The sequence below is a fragment of the Pieris napi genome, chromosome 16 (genome assembly GCF_905475465.1).
Source record: "Pieris napi chromosome 16, ilPieNapi1.2, whole genome shotgun sequence".
Lineage (NCBI taxonomy): Eukaryota > Metazoa > Arthropoda > Insecta > Lepidoptera > Pieridae > Pieris > Pieris napi.
In genome coordinates this window covers 7436200-7456265 of record NC_062249.1, presented here as the reverse complement: position 1 = coordinate 7456265, position 20066 = coordinate 7436200, and the positions used below count along the sequence as shown (strand labels likewise).

Here is a 20066-nt window from a genome sequence, read left to right as displayed (position 1 = left end):
AAAGTTTTATCTACCATACAATAACTTTATAGCCAGTTAATCTGGGATACTTATTTACTGAGATTAAAGTACTGTTAAAGGTTATGTTGTGTTGGTTTTCTTGTTGTCGCATTTGTGTCATACTTTAAAACCTTTCGAAAATGACCTAAGATGGCATATAGTAAAGTTAAATTAATTTACCGAATATTTTCATATTATTTATACGAAACAAAAACAAACTGCAATACTCTAGTTATCTCGTTTAACGAACACTTGTATGGAATATGGAACGCCATAATGCACGCATAGAAGAGAAACATTTCAAACAGTCCGTTTATTTGACATTTTGTCTTTAGGGTATAAAAGGTGTTCGGTCTATGGGCCCCTAAAATTTGTTTAAATGAAGGATAGGTTAAAATTAAACAATAAATGGTGCACATAACACATTTATTTAAACATAACGTGATAAAGATAAAAAATAAACATTTTTAAATTAAAACAACGAACTTAATACAATTGAGATAAACCGACCGCATCTTATATTATATGGTACCGTTTCACTCACACACAACGGATTTATTTTAATAGATGTCAATTGTCAAACATTTAACAGATAACACAACCACGACAATTTGGTGATTATAATTTATTAGATACACAATTTCACTATTTTTTTAAACTCTTTATTATAACTTATTAATAGTGGATAATAAAATTAATACACATTTTTTATTTTATAATAAACCGTAGTATGAAAGCGAAACCATCGAATTTTACTAGACAAGGTGTTCGATCTATTAATTTCACTAATTTGTGTATTAGTTTCCTGCATCACCACCAGAGGCACTGTATTCTTTCAACAAATATTTTACGAGGTACTACCGTCTGCTTAAGCAGACCATGAATTTACATTCATGGAGCTGATGAACCAGTTTGAGTTCGTGGTATCGAAATTTTACAAACATCTTGTCCAGTACTTTTCCATTATAAGGTAACCTGAGATTTAACTTCTACAAAATCCTATAATTTCGAGTATATAGCTGTATATTAGTTAATAAATATGAGTTTAATTGGTCGTTTATCACTAACACTAAATTGAGAGCCTTCTTGATTGTTTAAAAAAACATAAATAAAGCTGCAGGGTTACTATAAAATTTAAGTCTTAACAATACGATTGTCACAACACGTCCACATTACGTAATAATTATCCTAAAATTTAATATACTTTTAATACCATTTTTGTCTGAAAAACTTCAGCATCGACACAAATTATCAAAACTCATAAGAGGGTAGAATAGGAAATTTGTTTTTTTTAGTACCTTCATTACTACTTCAGTCATGTTAAGTGACAATAATATTGTAATTAGACTAGTTTTACTGATATTAGTTTAGGCTTTATAGCGTCCTAACGTGTAGTAAATTGCACCTTAATACATAGTAATAGAGACGCAATTTCAATACACTCTGAGGTCTATAAAGCTTAACGTAGATATAAATAATGAATTGCAGTGCAGACATTACAATTACCCTTAACTCGATTGTCTTTTATAAAAATCAATTTTTAATAAAATTTATATTAAAAAATCACATTTCACACATTTTCCTGCGTTTCGAATATACAAAATCATGAACCAATCTTATAATCGTAGTCTTGAACGAAATTAGCGATGCGATGTTCATATGACCATTACGGACGTGAGAAGTTTCGAGTAAACGAAAACTATAGTGTATATCGATAACATGTGACACAAAGTAAAACCAATTTGATACGATTTTGAGGATGCCCTAATATAGGTTATAACAATACAATGCTTTATAGTCAAATTGTGGGCCAAGTTTGTAGACTTTTAAATGGCCTGATAAAGCATTGCACTGTGGATTAAAATAATATAGTAGAAACATATAAACATAGAAACATATAGTAGAAACATATTGTAGGTAGATAACCTATAAGTTAGATAACTTATGTACCGATTCAAGTGCCAATTCCATTCAAGATCACAAAGATTACATAATCCAATACCAAAACTATAAAGGCCACAGTATATACATTGTTTCTGCAAATAGCTTATCAATGTCTAATCTTCGATTGAGGTGTTAAATATTTAAAAATCACAACTTCTCTAGAACGAAGGCACAGTATTACCTAAAGTAATTACAAGTTTATGCTGTTTATATTATACATCTATAGGCTGCATACACTGTATTGAGGTATTGACTCGTCTGGATTTCAGTGTTCGCAATTCAATTAAAAAAATGCTAACCATCGGTTAACGTCTGTGATTGGTCAACAGCGTTAGCCAAATCACATTCAAGCGAGAGTCTACGTAACGTACGTAAATCAGAATAATTTCATTAATATATTTTTATATTACTAAACTCAATTATAAATGTCTAAAATGAATTTTGGAAGCAAGAAAAAGTCTTTTCTCCTGTGAATTAATCCCTAAGTTCTATATTATTGGCTATTCTTATAGGCCTTGTGACAAACTTTTATCTATAAAAACTACGACTTGTAGCATATCTAATACCGTGTATGCAGCTAAGCAATATACAATGATTAGGCTCGAGATACAATTTTAAATACACCTTATTTGAAATGACTTGAGGAAGCTCGTACTCAGTAATGAGTTTACAACTTTTCACATTTCAGTCGTGCAGGATTGCCATGGTTAGGTAACCCATCGGTGTCAAAAATTATTATCGCGATTGGCAACCCTAATTTATTGATTATAAATACCGCGTACAACGTCTTTTGATCCACAAGCCGACTGTCTTGGTTCCCCATAGATATAATAATAGACTGAACAGTAGGATAAATTAATAAGAAGCAAGTCTTCATACTAGTTCTGTATATGTCCTTATTATAAAACGAGAATTAAAATATCGCGTTTGCTACAATGTCTACGATTTATTTATCATATAAAGAGAACAATCACTAACTTCAGTCCACGCTTTAAAAGGCCGTTAATCTCGCATAGTAAAATACTTACAAAAAAATATGAACTTAAAAAAAGGTAATACCATGTTTTACTAGATCAGAATTAATCAGAATTAGCACCACTGAATTTTACGATATACGCCATAGCTGCCTTGTGTGCCAACAGCAAATGCAAGCTTTATCAGTTATAGCATAAAACTCAAATTCCTTACAGTTAAAAATCGCTTATTATCAAGTGTTCTTAGTCCATTATATATCTATGGTTTAAAGCGAATTGTGGCGTCAATGTCAACTACAAGTTACCAGATCTAAGGCCAAATGTAAACTAATTTGTGAATGGCATCTGCTCAACTGCTCTCACGTCGATATTCTGGTTTTCCATACAGATGGCTTTTCTGGTAAAAACATAATTTAATAATAATACATTAATATGTAGAAATAAACTTAAACAGTTTGAAAATACATGATAGTTAATCTTCAGTTTATAGAAAATAGAGTGAACATGGTCGCTGATTAAATTTTCATAATTTTTTATAATTTTACTTTCTAAAAATGTAATTTAAAGAAAACCTACTAAAAAAAGACGACATAATCTTCTTCTTTAATTTCGAACCAATTCGACTTAGGGTAGCATAAAAGAGCGTAGCAATTCTTAATAGGCCGGCAATGCACTTGCGAGCCTTCTGGCAATGTGAGTGTCCATGGGCGGCGGTATCACTTAAGATCAGGTGAGCTTCATACCCGTTTGCCCGCTGTTACATTTAAAAAAAGTTGTAAATAATCAACACGTTATTCAAATATTTTTTTTAAATTTAATCAAGATTCAAGAATCATTTAATATTTATTATTTAAATTAAGAATCATTTATTATCACCAACCTGTTCTATGAGATTCCCCGTTGATATGATGCCTCGGTACAATATATTTCGACTCTTGGAACATAGACAACATGAGGTCTTCCGTTGTCGGATATTCCACCTCATTTATACTCGCGACTAAGGGGGAATTGTCGAAGCTTCTATTATTCGACGGGGACACACTTGGCCTAGAAGGGATATCCACAGACTTTGGTCTTCGCGAATCCACGGGCGTCATTTTAGGATTAACGTGCACGTCCTTGTGTATATACGTCTCCGTTTGTTCGTTTTCGTAATCGCTATCGTTCGCTTCCACTATAAGCGGCCGTTGAAGCGTCGGCGACTGTATCACTGGCTTCGCGGGTGAACTGGTCGTAGACGTGTCTACGCTCTTCTCTTCTACGTCCGATTCGTTCTTCTCTATTTCGGACACTTCGTTGAGCGTCTCGATCGGTTTGTACCTGGGCATGCGCAGCGCCCAATGCTCCTTATCTTCTGTGGAACAGGAGTGAATGACGTTCTGCTTCTTCCGCCTATAGAAGAGCATGTAAGCGGAGTTGTTGACGAGTTCGCTGTATGCGTTTTCATCATCCACGGCCGTCACTCGGGAGTCGTCAAACTTGTACCAGTGGTTGTCGTATGGGTTCTTGCAAGCTGCCGTGTAATGGCCCGTTTCTAAGTCGTCTCCATGATGGTAACATATGGCATAGAGATCGTAAATGTTGTCTTGTGGATTTTGGATTGTCTTGGAGAGTCTCCGCCTTGGAGATCGAGAGTTACCAGGTGATTCGGCACCTGTTGTATTTTTTCGGACCAAGTGCGGGGTCATATCGAAGTCGTTTAGGGGAAACTCTACCATTGTTGTTAATTTCGTGCTGGTCCGACCCTTAGCCTGTCTATAACAAAAAGTAAATACACACTAGTATACCCTTAGTATTTCATCTACATTGCTAACCTATCGAATATGCTAATCTTTGCTTTAAGCAAAGAGAAGGATCTTGAATATAATAAACTGTTCTTAACAAAGACACAACTTTGTTTTTATTAAATATTTTAACTATTTATTTTAGGAGTATTTTAAATTCCCCTATAAATAGCACGTATAGAAATGAATAACATTAAGACTAATTCTACGTAACTGATTTTAAATAGATACGCACTAAAATAATAAGCTATATATTTAATTAACTTAACTTGGTTTTTAGTTCTTATATACACATATTGTTAAGAATCTATACTTACTGTCGAAATCTTTTCAAATGTATAACAAGGATATCAGGAAGAGACCAAAGTCCGAGCGTCTTGACAACCGGCATGTATCTTTGGCATTGAGGACACCTAGAATATTTGTCAATTATTAATGTACTGTCTATTGCATAACATTCTACCCGGGGTAACCTTCTTATGTCTTCCTCCCAACACCTCAATCGCCTTCCCTTGTTCCTGTATCCCTAGGACTGAGGATGAAGGTAGCATCATCTTTCCCTTTCTTCTCTTACCATTGTCATTTTAGTATTTTACATGTTTTAAGAATGGTATAGAAAATCAAAGGACAGATTAGTGAGCGTTCAAGTATTACGTCACGCAATTTTTGGAGATTATTAGAATCCTCCCCCCCCGTAACGCGCCGTAACGTTTTTCTGTACCCAATAGTAAAACGTTTCGTGACCACCCAGTGATTCTTTATACCTAAAGAGTTACATTTACGAGTTACAGTTACCTTCATGTGGGGTACAGTACTGGAAAATCGAAAAAAATATTAACAATAATGCGTAACTCAATCCCCGCCCCGCATCGTAACGTTTTACAAAAGGACCCCCCTCCCAAAATTCGTTACGTAATACTTGAACGCTCTCTGTCCTTAAACAGAGGTAAGCTGAATATTTGTAATAAAAAAAACCAGGCTAGTTTTCTAATTTTCTGCTTAAATAAATTTTATTAATTTGAATTAAACATTATTAAAAACCAATCGTTATATTTATTTGGTCCGCATGAAGTCCTGACTACACCATATTAAGAGTCGAATAATTAAAAATCCTATCATACTTATACTAATTACTACCTCTATATTAATATGAAACAATTTAAATAACTCAAAAGCAACACCTATCCATATAAAATGCTAGAAACGTAAAGTGTAAATGGTTACGCGCGTTCCAATTTCATAACGCGTTGGTCTAGCTCAGACCATGTAAGGTATAGCTATATAAAATGTATCTAATACAATCACAATTCAGTCTAGACCTAGCTTTGATTACGACATTAAAATTGAAGGTTGTTATGTGTATTTCATTAGCATTTTTAATTAGAACTCTCTGTCTTGATAACAGGATTTTTTAGAAACCAAATCGAGAGTAATAAATTAGGCAATTATAATTTATCGAGAGGTATGTATTTGAGCAGTGTGGGCCTAGTGGCGTGCTACTCTCATCACTGAGGTCGTAAGTTCGATCCCCGGCTGTTCACCAATAGAGTTTCTTTCTATGTGCGCATTTAACATTCGTTCGAACGGTGAAGGAAAAACATCGTGAGGAAACCGGCTTGCCTTAGACTTAAAAAGTCGACGGCGTGTGTCAGGCACATGACGCTGATCACCTACTTGCCTATTACATTGAAAAATTATCATAAAACCGATTCAGAAATCTGAGGACAAGACCTAAAGAGGTTCTAGCGCCACTGATTTATAATTTGTTTATTTATTTATTAACACTTCGTTGCATATACATTAATATAGTACAATTGACAAAATTAAATAAAAAGGAGAGCAACTGGCGGCCTTATCGCTTTCGAGCGATCTCTTCCAGGCAACCACTGTGAGAAAAAAAGTATTAAATTACATAAGAAAGGCAAGAAGTGCAAAAATACATGTATTACATTTAGTTGTTTAGAAAAAGAAACTTATCAGGAACAAAAAACAAACTAAACTAATAAAGTATACATGAAAAAAAACCTAATAATAATAATAATAAAAAGTGCACATGAATCATTTTTAATTTCCTAAATTAAGATCAGTCTCACGACAGTTGGTAGGTACCTATTATTAAAGTTAGGGATACAATGTGGACAGGTAATGTTTGTAAAGAAGAGATTTAAAGGAAGATAGAGAAGGAGCTAAGCGAATAGGGACTGGAAGTGAGTTCCATAGCTTAACTGCAGAGACCTTAAAGGATTCGCCAAGAAAGGAGGAGTTATGACACGGGATTTCAAGGATATAGTTTTCGGAAGAGCGTAAGCTATAGTTATGCGATCCCAAAAATTTGAAATCATTTTTGAGATAGGAAGGAGTTTTAGGGTTGAACAGAATGGAATATAGGAGATGAGCATCGCGTCGCTGACGAATGGGTAACCAGCCTAGCCGTTTACGGAACGCAGAGATATGGTCGTACTTTCTTAGACCGAATATAAATCGGATACAGAAATTTTGGAGACGATCCAGTTTATTTAGCAATTCCTCGTTTAGATCGGAAGAGCAAGAATCGGCGTAGTCCAGTAATGGCAGGAGGAGAGATTTAGCCAGTGAGGTTTTAGTGCTAAAGGGAAGAAAATTACTAAGACGTCGAAGGATACTGGAGGCACCATACAATTTGCGGCTAACTTCTTTAACATGCTGCTCCCAGGATAAATTTTGATCAATTAAAACCCCCAAATTTTTTACTGTACGGCTGATATTTAAAGTCACACCGTCGATATGTACAGGAGGTACTCTGGCCCAATCAATTCTCGTCGTGAAATAAGGGCTGCCAATAATTATTACTTTGCTCTTGTTGGGATTGATTAGTAGACCGAAGTTATTACTCCAGCCAACTAGTTTTGCCAGCTCATAGTTAGTAGATTGTATGGCTTGTGGGAGATCATCGAGACTTGATTGAACGTAGATTTGAAGATCATCGGCGTATAAATGAAAATTGGTTGAAAGACGGAAAGTTAAGGAGTTAATATAAATAGCAAAAAGAAGAGGAGAAAGTACGCCACCTTGCGGAACGCCAGATTCAATCAAACTCCACTGAGACATGCAATCGCTTGTCTTAATGCACTGTCGGCGCCCAATAAGGTAGTTAGAGAACCAGTTAACTGCATGAGGAGAAATATTAATCGACCTTATTTATGTATGTATGTACTCCTCGTATTGGCGTAGTGGTTTCAGCGTGCGACTCTTATCCCTGAGGTCGTAGTTTCGATCCCCGGGAGTATGCCAATGGACTGTCTTTCAATATGCGCATTTAACATTCGTTCAATGGTGAAGCATAACATCGTGAAGAAACAGGCTTGCCTTAGACCCAAAAAGTCTATTTTTACGAAATTGTAAGCTTTTCGCCTAGTTGCTGTGCCTGCGATGACAAAAAATATTCGGTATTCGATCCCTGGCATGAACTAAGGAATTTATTATGTGAAGTTATTGCTTGCGGTGAAGGGAAATGCGGTCGATAAGAAGGATATGAAATGGGCAAGCAACATAGAGAACGTTAAACAATAATACATTGGTTTAAATCTTAAAGAAAAGGATTAAGTAAAGATTTAGAGCGCTGTCAAACATGACAAACTTCTTACATAAAAATGTTTCGACAGCTCTTGAGACTAGTTTTAAGTGTGATTAACATTCTAGAAACGTCCCTTAATTACGACATAGAGGTTTATAAGACAGCAAAAGAGAGGAGTAAAAGTAATTTGATTTCTAATCATATTAATTTATCAGTTTTCGTTAGCAAAATAGAAAAAAATCTTTAAACCTTCAGAAATATTCAAAATATATATTATTATAACAAAAACACTGTAGTATTAGACGTCCCAACTCTTCCTAAAGTTAATATTTTTCGATTCAAATTGTACGCTTATGAACGTCAATAAAGAAATACATATTAAATGATAAATACTTCCAATTTTACATTTACTGCCAGTTCTCAAATCAAGTGCGTAGGAAGAACAAGGACTGGCAATAAACTCTCCGCTCATTCGATACCCATAATCGAGTCAAGTCAAGTATTACCTGTATACTTTTTAACCATTTATTATCTATAGCTAGATTATTATCTATAGATTTAGAACTCAGTAGATTACCTCCAAGCATCCTCCTGGGCGAGATGTTCCGCCCTCGTGTAATGAGCAAGACAGGCGTGTAACGTTAAAGGAGCGGCCGCGCCCGCAGCCGACACGTGCACCTCACACGCTTCACCCCACTCGCGTATTATACTACGATTAAAACAATTACTTAAAATTATTCTACTACAGAACTGCTTTAAAAACGGTACAAACATTTGATTTACATAATAAATTCGTTATTCTGAACGCAAGTCATAATCCTGGCAAGCAAGCATTCTACCAAAGCTATTTGAATGCTAAACGATTTTTTTGTTTTTATAGAAAAGGGGGCAATCGGGCAGAAGGCTCATCTGACGTTAAGTGATACTGCTGCTAATGGACACTTAATGCCAGAGGGCTCGCAAGTGCGTTGCCGGCCTTTTATGAATTGATACGCTCTTTTCTTGAAGGACCCAAAGTAGAATTGGTTCGGAAATTAAAAAACCTTATTCCAAAATGTCGTCTTAAAAAAATAGGATATCGAAATTTAAAAAAAAAATGACAGAGCTATATGGTACAACTGGCCACTAGTCAATTAACAAAGTTTGTATCACCAAGAAGTTTTGATTATTATTTTTAGCCAATGACACATGAATTTTAACTAATCCTGCGCCGGTTTTAGAGCAATATACATTTTATCCTATCGACATTTTGTTTTATATCATTTTATTTAAATTATACCGCCGCCCATGGACACTCACATTGCCACAAGGCCCGCTAGGGCGTTGCTGGCAAACGCCGATATTTTATTAATCCCAAACATTGAGATAATCTATTATTAAAACACTCGCGTTGTGTTATCACATCCAAATTGTATCAGTTGCATAATTAACTATAAACTAACGATTTTCTCCATAAATATATTATTAATAAGATATTTATTTGACTTTTAGTACGTATCTTAACTTAGGTGGTTAAATACCTGTCTCTATGTACGGGTTCCCATAGTAGTTCCAGCCTCAAATGCGGGTACTTGTCATGAGCGCAAAGTGCCTGTTCCACGTCCAGCGCAAACAGTGGGTGTGGCAACTGTTAAGTCATAAATATACTAAACTTTATGTGGTCTAACAATTTTTACAAGTTATATATAGTCCGTTCATACTGGAATATATCTGGATTTTATTTGGAAAAACATTTTTGTAAGATTTTAACATTTAACACAATATTAAAGGGCAAAAAGGGAATATTGGATATTGCGTTTAACTGAGATAAAAGGTATAAGGTAATTTAACAGATTTTTTTTTTTAATTTAAATTTTGTTTGTTAATTTAAACTACATGTAGTACATGATGTTATAGAAAGGTATGTTTGAACGTGGTATGTCCAACAATTGAAACTCAAAAAAATCGGATTTTGGATATAACTCTCGGCACGTTGCAAATATTTTGCGTCAAAAAAAAACAACCATAGACACGTTAGTTCATCATCACGTGGTTTGTAAAAGTTTGCGCATATATATTTAGCAGGAAAACCTCTAATACAAATTCTACCATACATTATCCAAATACATTACCTCAGGCAACAAATACGCCGGGTCCCTTGGCCGGTGGGCTTCTGCAATTCTGGCCTTGAAGATATCAGTGCCTTGGGCCGTCTCCAGCACCCGTTCAGCTACCACTTGGCACATCTCCTTCAACATTAGCTTTTGAAGATCTTCATATGAAATCTCGCGAGGAACTTGCATTGCGTATGGGGAACCTGAAATACGCTTATGCATTACACAAATGACAAACACATCCGATATCTTTATGGATATATAAAACTAAAGTATTCTCGGCCTTTGGGAGGGTTGTGCGGTACCGGGCAAGTGCTTAAACCGTACATGGAGGACACGGTCGAATCTCTAAGGCAAGCACGAATTATACAAATCTTATACTTGACGCTGGCTAATGCACAAACCGTGCCAGAGCCATAAAAAAAAACTAAAGTGAACTAAAAATCCATGTTTTATTCTGATCCACTTGAATCACTATATTTGCTATCGCCATTTACTTTCATATCAGTTAGATTTTAATGTTATACCACGAAACCCTTTAATTATGACGTCACAAGGAAAATATCATTTATTTACGAATTCATTTAGATATGTTTATCTATAAAAAACATGGCTTTTATTCATCGCAAATATAAGGTTACACGAAATGGCACCACAGAACATAAACGTCATTACACGTTTCAAATAATTATTCCTTCTAAATCCAACAAAAGTTATTTCAAAAATCTCGCAATGCCAATTTGTATGAGTTTTATTTAAAAGACATAAAGTTCTATTTTACATATATGTAGTCATACATATTATATGTAAAATAGTACTAGTAACTAAAATACTAAAATAGAACACGTGACGTAACGTTATGATAGTTACAGGATTTAACCTACCTACTTGCACGACAGTATTAGGCTAGGTTCATATGGCAAAAACTTGACGCGCGTTTCCAATCGCGCGACTAGACATTGTGGTATTTTCATACAACTGTTCACATGAGCGCGCGTTAACGCGGCGCTCAGAGAAAAAGTCTCTAGACGCAGGTGATCGCGCGTTGACGCGCGCTTTGATATTAATGTAATGTCCGTTTGCTGTTCAGATGAGCGCGCGCTTTCATCGCGATCGCATGTAATTTTGTTAATTTTCGTAATTATATTTATAACAAACTGGGTCTATTTTTCAAAATTGGATGAACCCAATGTGTACGTTTTCTTTTTGTATATTTTTCTTTATAATATAACCACAAAATAATAGCCTCTTCCACGTCCATTTTCTACGTTCTACCGAACTAGACTGACGAGTACTCTGGCAACGCGCATTAGCGCTCATCATCTGAACTCTCTTCAAATTTGATCGCGCGTTGACGCGCGTTATGGCGCGTTACTTGTGAACATAGCCTAAGAAAAAAACATTTACTCAGCCACATCACATAACATTCCATTTCACATTCTTAGCTCTAAATTTAATTAAGAGCAATTCTCGAGAAATTTATATAAAAATAATATTATAAGAAATGTCACTGGTAAACAGTAAGTGGTGAGGCTAAATGAAGTAAACATTTGCTAGCGATTTTTAGTACTTCTTCAGAATAACTAATAATAAACAAGTATATATTACAATTTCGATAATTGTAAAACAAGCTCTACTTCGAAAACTATGAAATTACGATATTCACAAAAATTATAAACTTTAAGAATTGTTCATATCTGTAAAATCTGCTCAAGAAATATTGATTATATTGGTATGTTATCTAAAGCTGGCGGCTACAACACTTTGTGCTTGTGTAGTTGTGTAGTGTCTCTGTATAAGCGCGAGGTTCGAATATGCATCATGAAAAGACTGTCCGTCTCTCTCGCGCTCGGTCAAGCTTATGAGTATAGGTAAAAGAGACAGTTATTGATTTGCTTTTGCTACTGTTTATGTTGATCTTTACTGTACATGTTGTTCTTTTTTCTTATTATTATTTTGTTTTTGATTGTTTACTTATTTGGTTGGAGGTTAGAATATTTTGAAAAAAATGTCTTATGAAATATATTGCGTCTAAACATTACCAGGACAATCTCGTGAAATGGTGTACAATGTTTTTAATTATTTTAAGCAACTTAATAAAAACAGTTTAATGAAAAAATTTAATTTTTAATTTGACATAAGATGCGACTGGTGTTTCTAAGAGTATTGAAAGAATTTTTAGTGAAGTAAGAGTGAAGTGTGTTGAGCTTATGTCGAAAAATGAAAAAATATTTACACAAACTACTATTTTACGTTCTTGGTCGGGCTTAGAACTTTTGGATCCACCCTCGTATGCACATAATATTCATATGTATTTGACACATTTTTATTTATTTACAACCCACCCAACCTTACAAAAACCAGAGTAGACTAAAATATATAAAAAAAAAAGTCATCTTTTTAAACATACTGTATAGTGAAATTGCGTTAGTGTGAGTACTGTGAACGCGCCAGCTTTCGATAACCGACCTATTCGACGATTAAATTCTTATACAAATGTTCGCCTGTCAAATATAATTATTGTAATACATACCAAATCGTTCGCCTTCCAATAAATTGACCCAAAGTATGAGAAGATATGGAGTAGTTGGGGTTTGCAAGAGTGGTGGGGCCTCCATACAGTAAAGGGCTCCGAAGTCAATTCCCGCCACTTCCCAACCACTGCGAGCGTTACACCATCCTGGAAATAACGTTAAATTTAACTGTGTACATGTGTATACTAAAAATTTAAATTACAAGAGAATAAAAACTGAGTTCAAAAAATTAGGAGATATTGTTGCAATTAGATATTTAAATAGTATTAGTAGTAGGTATTTTAATTTTCATAAGTGATATATGTTTGGCCTCAAATTTCTCGGATACTAAGTCATATCGAGATCCTTTACAGTACATTTCAACTTCGAAATCGGTCTAACTTTCATCAAAGTCGGTTCAGTAGTTTTTGAGATATATCCACAATTTTTCGAGGATTTTATATATATATAATGTATTTCGTAGCATTGTGAGCTGAACCTCAAATCAGTTGTTTCAAATCAAAATTGTTATTATGTAGACTTCTAAGTTTGGTTAGGATTAAACAAAATAAATACAAGGATACAACTGAACTTTAATTATATAAAGAAAAGATGACCTAAGAGGAGGATTCTCGACCGATCAGAATTAGGACTAAGTCAGGCTAAGGTTGAAAAGTTGTATATACCGTTACCGACCGGAATAACTTCGGTATTCTTTTCAGGGTATGACGCAGTATGTTCACTATGTAGTTATCGCTACAATAAGATATAAGAAAATAGTAGTTTATGCAACTTTCATATAATAGAGGGTATTAAAACATGAGTGTAGTTTTTTCATACAGTTGCCCACAGTTGACACTACTTTATTTAATCTCAGGGCTATAGGTACATTAAATAAAATGCAATATAAAAGAAACAAAAGTCTGTTATTGGTCTATTGGCTTGAAACCAGCGCGCTCACCACAGATAATGTTTACTTTAATTGAATTGAAACCTCTTGGTCGGGACACATTGTACTTTAATAATTAAAAAATTGTTTTAAAGCATTGTTTTTGTTCGGAGAATAATGCTTTATTTTTTTAATTTTCTTAAAGAAGTATAAATAAAATATGCCAATAGAAGTCTGTATTTCATTTCATAATTAGAATATTACCGAATGAGATTATATAAAGTAATATTATGACTCAGCCAACAAATTTCTTATAGTCTGATATCTGTAGGAAACGCTGACTTAACAGAAAATAATAGTCAGAGTACGAGGCTCTTTTATAACAGTACCTGAGCAGACAACTTGTGAACATGTGTCAAAAATCTGTCCCATGCCCCTATTGCCGGGTAAAATGGCTTACCAGTCTCATTAATCTCAGCCAGTATGATGTGCTCTCTGTCAATACCGGTGTCCCCGTGCAACGAAGTTCTTAACTCGTCCATTGTAGCGGTGGGCGCAAGTTCTACTCCGATACGCACTTGCCTTGGTTGTTGGTTCACATAAACAACCTGTTGACGTCAAAAAAATATTTTTAAAGAGGCAGAGATGTATAGTGAAGGAAAATATTTTATGAACGGAATAAAGAAAAATAAATCAGTGGCGATAAAACCTTTTTTGGTTTTTCCTAGGGTTGTGAAAAAATAATCTATTATTAAAAAAATCGATTTTTTACGCGAATTTTATATTTGTAATAATCGATTATTTTTTTAATTGAAAATCAATCATAGTCGATTTTTCATCTGCCACCTCCCGACATTATGTCTGGTCTTTTATAACCCGGACCTCGAACTATTAGGGATATTCGATATACAACGATGCGATACATTGAATCCGATTATTTGAAGATGTATTGATATACTCGATGCATTGATGTTTTATTGTAAAACATCGAAAGGATGATAAAACCAGTTAATTTTACAAAAACTCAAGTTTGAATGGAACACTAAAATTTAAAAGTAAAAAAAAAGTTATTCAGCAGCACAAGACTACATACAATTAAAAAGACAACAAAAATACTGCAATGTGCTACTGAAAAAGTATACACTCAGCATTTATCAAATTTCACCTAAAATCTATCAAAACGAGAATAAGTTGATTTTGATTATTATTAAACTTTAATTTGTGTTTATAATTTCTATTGTTTATTTTAATTAAAAAACCATGAAAAATAAAATATTTAAGGTGTTTATTTTGAAATTAATTCAAAAATTAGGAAAAAATCGATTAATAAAAAAAAATCGATTATTTTCTTAAGAAAAAACGATTATTTTTTTAAGAAAAATCGATTATTTATTAATCGATTTTTCATGCCAAAAAAATAATCGATTAATAAAAAATCGATTTTTTATGCAGAATGTCACATCCTTGTTTTTCCACATTATCAAATACTCATTTGTCTACTGCGGCTTATATAGGAGCCAAATTTTTTTTTTAAATTAATCAGCCCACCGAATACCGATACCCAATATATCAAGTTCTATAAGTAGCGTTCATTGTTGTATTCGCGAAAAATTCAAATAAGAGGCGTCTTAATTCCTAGGTTACAGATAAAATTTGAAAAATTCTGTTCATTTTGAACCTTGGGTTATTCCCAATAAGGAACGAATGTTAATATTCTGTATTTAACTAACAGTTTGAATAAGAACATTAGGCCTTGTGACAAAGAAACATTTATTAACACAGTACAGATTTATAAATACGTACATTAACAGGCAGAGGTGAGGGCTGTACGGTGACGGGTCGCGTCGGAAGTTGTACACTGACGCAGTGAAACGGATCGAAGGTGCATGAAGTTCGCTCGCATTTCGCACACGTCAATGCAGACCTGAAATTATTTTAATAAAGTAAATAACGATGAAAACTATTGCCATATTTAAAAAAAAAAACGTGTAGCACTCGGAGACTGCCGCGGTAAAGCTATTGCATAATTTTTTTTCAACTTATGCAATTATAATTATTTATTTATGCAGTATTTTTTTTCCTTGATATTAATTCAAGTTTTTTTCTTTGATAAATTAATTCAATCTACCACTCTACCAGACTCAGACTAACTCGCCTATATAGTCTGTCTCACTCAAACGCACACCGGCTGCACCGATCTCGTCAGAGAGATGTGAATACACAGTATGCGTTCTTTCCCGCTCTAACGCGTATTGGCCGCACCTATATTACGTCATCGTGTGTTAGGTTTTTTCGTTACGGAATTTCTTGATTCGGTCGCCGCGCTCAAAGCCCGCGATAAAATCTATGCTTTTAAATAACGATGAGCCCTAGACAGAACTTGTTTTGCAGAATACGTGCTGAATTGGATTTGTATTGAAGCTGTCACGTGACTAATAGCTCTCACATTTTTATTTGTAACGTTTCTAAAAGCCTCTATAATGCCGCAATTCGGACATATCGTGGTACCATTTACCTTGATCAAAATTTGTAAATTGAAAATGTATAATGTCTATACATATTTTTAAACTTTATTATTACATACCGCTTTATCTATTAAACGACTTAAAAGCGGACTTATAAGGATTTTTATATTTAATTCAATGAGATATTCTTATTCATTTGATCAACACTTGTGTATTAATTAGTCTAAAAAAAAGTAATTTTTTAACGAAACTAATTTTTTTTTTTTTAAGTATTGCTCTTTATTGGTTGATATTGTTTAAGTGATAGAAAAGATGAAAGCGTATCATAGTCATACCTCGTAGTCGTACGTAACAATAGGATGTCCCTAGTGTGAGAACTAACATCAGTTTAAATAGCAACAATGTGTTTATTATTAATAAAATTCAGTATACAAACTATGAAAGCGAATATTACCTGTACTGGGCTTGGAAAACTGCTTGTACAAAGGAACTGTTCCGACGTGCGTGATTAGCCAACGTTTCCGCTGCCACTACCTCATCTGACTTCCCGACCGTATTCTAAAATCATATTTATTACAGATACTTAAGGTTCAAATTAGGAACACAATAGAAAATATAAGAAATATTTCACTTAAATTAACTAATTGTTCTTTAGTAGGGTTGCCGTTTTTTATTTATAAACCAAAAACTTAGAGATCAAAAGGCGAGTTCTTGATAGTTCTTCTTATCAGCTCTACGTACTTAATTTGGTAAGTGGTAGTAAATTTAAACTGAAAACTTGCCTGTTTTTTTTTATTATAACGATGTTCTGAAGTGTACATTTTTTTGGACATGAAGTTACATATCCCGGAAGTGGAAGCATGAGCAGACAATCATATAAACTCTTTTTTCTGATAATTTTATAATCATCTCTAGAAGATAAGATCTTCTTATCACTAGTAAAGTAAAATTATAAATGCAAAATTTTACGGACTAGCAGGAATTTTTATGATGAATTTTGCTATAGAAACCAGGAAATGGTAAGACTACATTTATCCCGCAATAAACTTACATGTATGAAAGTGTTTCTGTTATATAAAATATTATTATAATTCATTTACACACAATAGCTAATTAATATTAATCATTCATACATTTTGTTTCCTTTGAAATCTCAGATGCTTTCCTATATCTCTTGCCGTTGAGCTGTGGGGCTGACACAACTTTTGTAACTTACTTTGATAGTCTTATATTTTTTCTTGGTTGCTGTATTCAAGTCTTCATGAACTTTATCAAGGAGCCAAAAGAGAAATTCTTGCGCATCATGTTGACTATTTCCTCGATATTGAGTACCGTGTCTTTCAACGGCAGCCTGGAAAATTATGGATACATTTTAAAAGTAGATATGTGTTTGTTATTTTGGAATGGTCAAAGGATTATAATCTTATTATCCATAGTGGTTGCCGAAATCAAAATATAAATATGAGTAATATTAGATTATAGTTTCTCATTACACACACAGTTTTCAAAACACTTTTGAAAGACAATTTGACACATTTAATACTAATCAACATCTAGAATTAAAGTAAATGATTATGTTTCTTATTATACTTTGAGTCCCCAAATGCTTAAATTAAAATGTTCCATAAAAACAACCAGTTATCATATACAGCCTAAATTTTTCTAGATACATATGAGTCTTTTACCTTATTCTTTTTCAAAGTATATTTAAAAATATGAACTGAAAATTTATGCAATGCAAAGTCATAGTCGTAAAAAAATATTTTTATAATTTAATACATACCTTAAATGCTACACTCATGTCAGGTATATAATGACAAGACCACAATGCCTTTAGCAACGCTGCTAATTGCTCAGTCACCTCTCCGCGAGTACCGTACTTTTTTGAGTTAATTTTATTCCTTTTTTGCAAATCAACCTGTAAAATTATTATTAAAATTTAACTTAATAATGGTTTTTTCCATTCTCAAATAAAGTATACCCAAGTAAATTAATATGCCTGTTAAAGGTTTTTTTTTTAAAACTGCACTCAGAAATCTGGAAGCAATAAATTTTCTTAACAATTTTCTTTAAAAGCAAGTAGTCAAGGTGATGTTTTAATAAACTAACTCAAACAGTTTTTTCGGTTACTAGAATAAGTTTAGTTTAATTTAGTTTAAATAAGTTTCGCTCATAACATTAATTTTGACTAAGGAATTTAAAATTATAACAAACTAAGAAAAAACTTTAAAATAAGTTTTAATGGTAATTAAAAGTATGTAATCTTTTGTACTGAATATTGACAATACAGCATAGTTCATAACAAAGGAAGCAAGTTTTATTTAGATATAATATATTTAAACCTTGATTTAAATTGCTCACAAGGTTACCGTCACAACATATTATAATGTATGGTAACCGTTTGATTGCCATTGGTTTTTACTCATGTATACCTAAAAATACCAAGATATAATTTGGGGGGCTCTAGCACACTCCTGGCAATTTTGGCGCATACACGCTGGAGTGTGCTCATGCTCCTTAGCACTCAACAAGGCATATTTGGTATGGTTAAATATTTAATTACTTCTTAACTTATAAAACCTCTTATAAAATTAAGAGCTCAAATATCTCAAGAAAGACTAGATGAGTGATACTTAATGATGTTTTCAACCATTTCAGTTACATAGTTATGGTCTTATGCCATTTATTTGTGACATACATATCATTGTGCAACTTAACACACACACATTTGATCATCATAATAAAATATTTTCATCTTATTAACATGGCACTAAAATAATCAATAGATATATAATATTACCACAATTACAACTTATTTTAACATACCTTAGTATTATTTACAACTTACCTTATAAAAGTCAAGTACAAAATATTCTGCTATGACATCTGTGTGCGAGAGACACTGAAGAACTGCATTCATGTAACAAGTGTTGCCATGGTTTTTTATTCCAGTAGCTGCAGGAGTAGCACCAGGCGGCCAGGGCGGCTCTCCACTGCATGGCACTCTGTCACTGTTAACCACTTGACCAGATTTTACCTACACACACAAAAAAAGCCTTATAATTATATATTTTACACTATTCATGAACCATAATATAAAACAATTACACTACGTACAACAGTAGTATTTACAGTACTCATATGCTGAGCTATTTTGTTTAAAAATATCTTCCATGATGGCCTTCTGAATAACTTCCTTTCTAAGCCACCCTCTTCTTTATTAGTTGTGGCCAAAGGATTTGCACTGGAGGGCTTATTGTCAGTATCGTTGCTTTTATTTTTACTAGAGCTCGGTTTTGTAGTGCCAAATGGATTGCGAGGCAAGGTAAAAGTACGTTTAAGTCGGGATCCTTCCACCTGTTTTGATGTCATATTGGATTCTGAGACTTCACTTATCAATTCACTTTCTGAACATGATTTTAACACTGTTGATAAGTTACTAACAGACATATTAAAATATAAATCTTCTAAAATTCACATTTAGTTAACAATAAGATGATCTTTATAAATTACGAAAGATAAAAACATTAATTAACTAGGTAGGTACATGATTACTTTTTAATTCACTTTGGTGCCAAGCTAAAGTATTTCGACAGAACTAGCGAAGTAATATCAATACTGGGTAGTTGCCATTATACGCGTCAAGGATCATACAATAAAGTTTTAGTTACGGCGTGACTATTTATTTATTTATTTATTTTCTCCACATCACTATCTTATACATGCTAACCTAATACAATAGTGTGGTCCTTAAATATAACATATCATAATAGAAATAAATTAAATCACATTATTAACAAACAAATTAAATAACAGGGACATTTTGTATATAATGATAAAGAAATGCTTAA

General features: G+C 33.4%; 1 protein-coding gene across 2 annotated transcripts; it reads right to left on the bottom strand.

The window, feature by feature from the left end:
• Positions 1-1908: 1908 nt before the first annotated feature.
• On the bottom strand, positions 1909-19791 carry LOC125057224 (ubiquitin carboxyl-terminal hydrolase 31). 2 transcript variants are annotated; one of them, XM_047660773.1, is made up of 14 exons: positions 19333-19791; positions 19064-19252; positions 17999-18133; positions 17432-17566; positions 16670-16773; positions 15554-15674; positions 14211-14358; positions 12882-13028; positions 10367-10551; positions 9776-9882; positions 8833-8964; positions 5020-5115; positions 3799-4673; positions 1909-3318 (listed from the first exon to the last, which is right to left on the bottom strand). In XM_047660773.1, exons 1-14 carry the CDS (start codon positions 19663-19665, stop codon positions 3278-3280), a joined length of 2748 nt encoding a protein of 915 aa, XP_047516729.1. In that variant the 5' UTR covers positions 19666-19791; the 3' UTR covers positions 1909-3277. The 2 variants fall into 2 exon arrangements, with proteins under 2 accessions (XP_047516729.1, XP_047516730.1); XM_047660774.1 differs by having other exon boundaries at positions 1909-3315.
• Between the last annotated feature and the right edge of the window lie 275 nt (positions 19792-20066).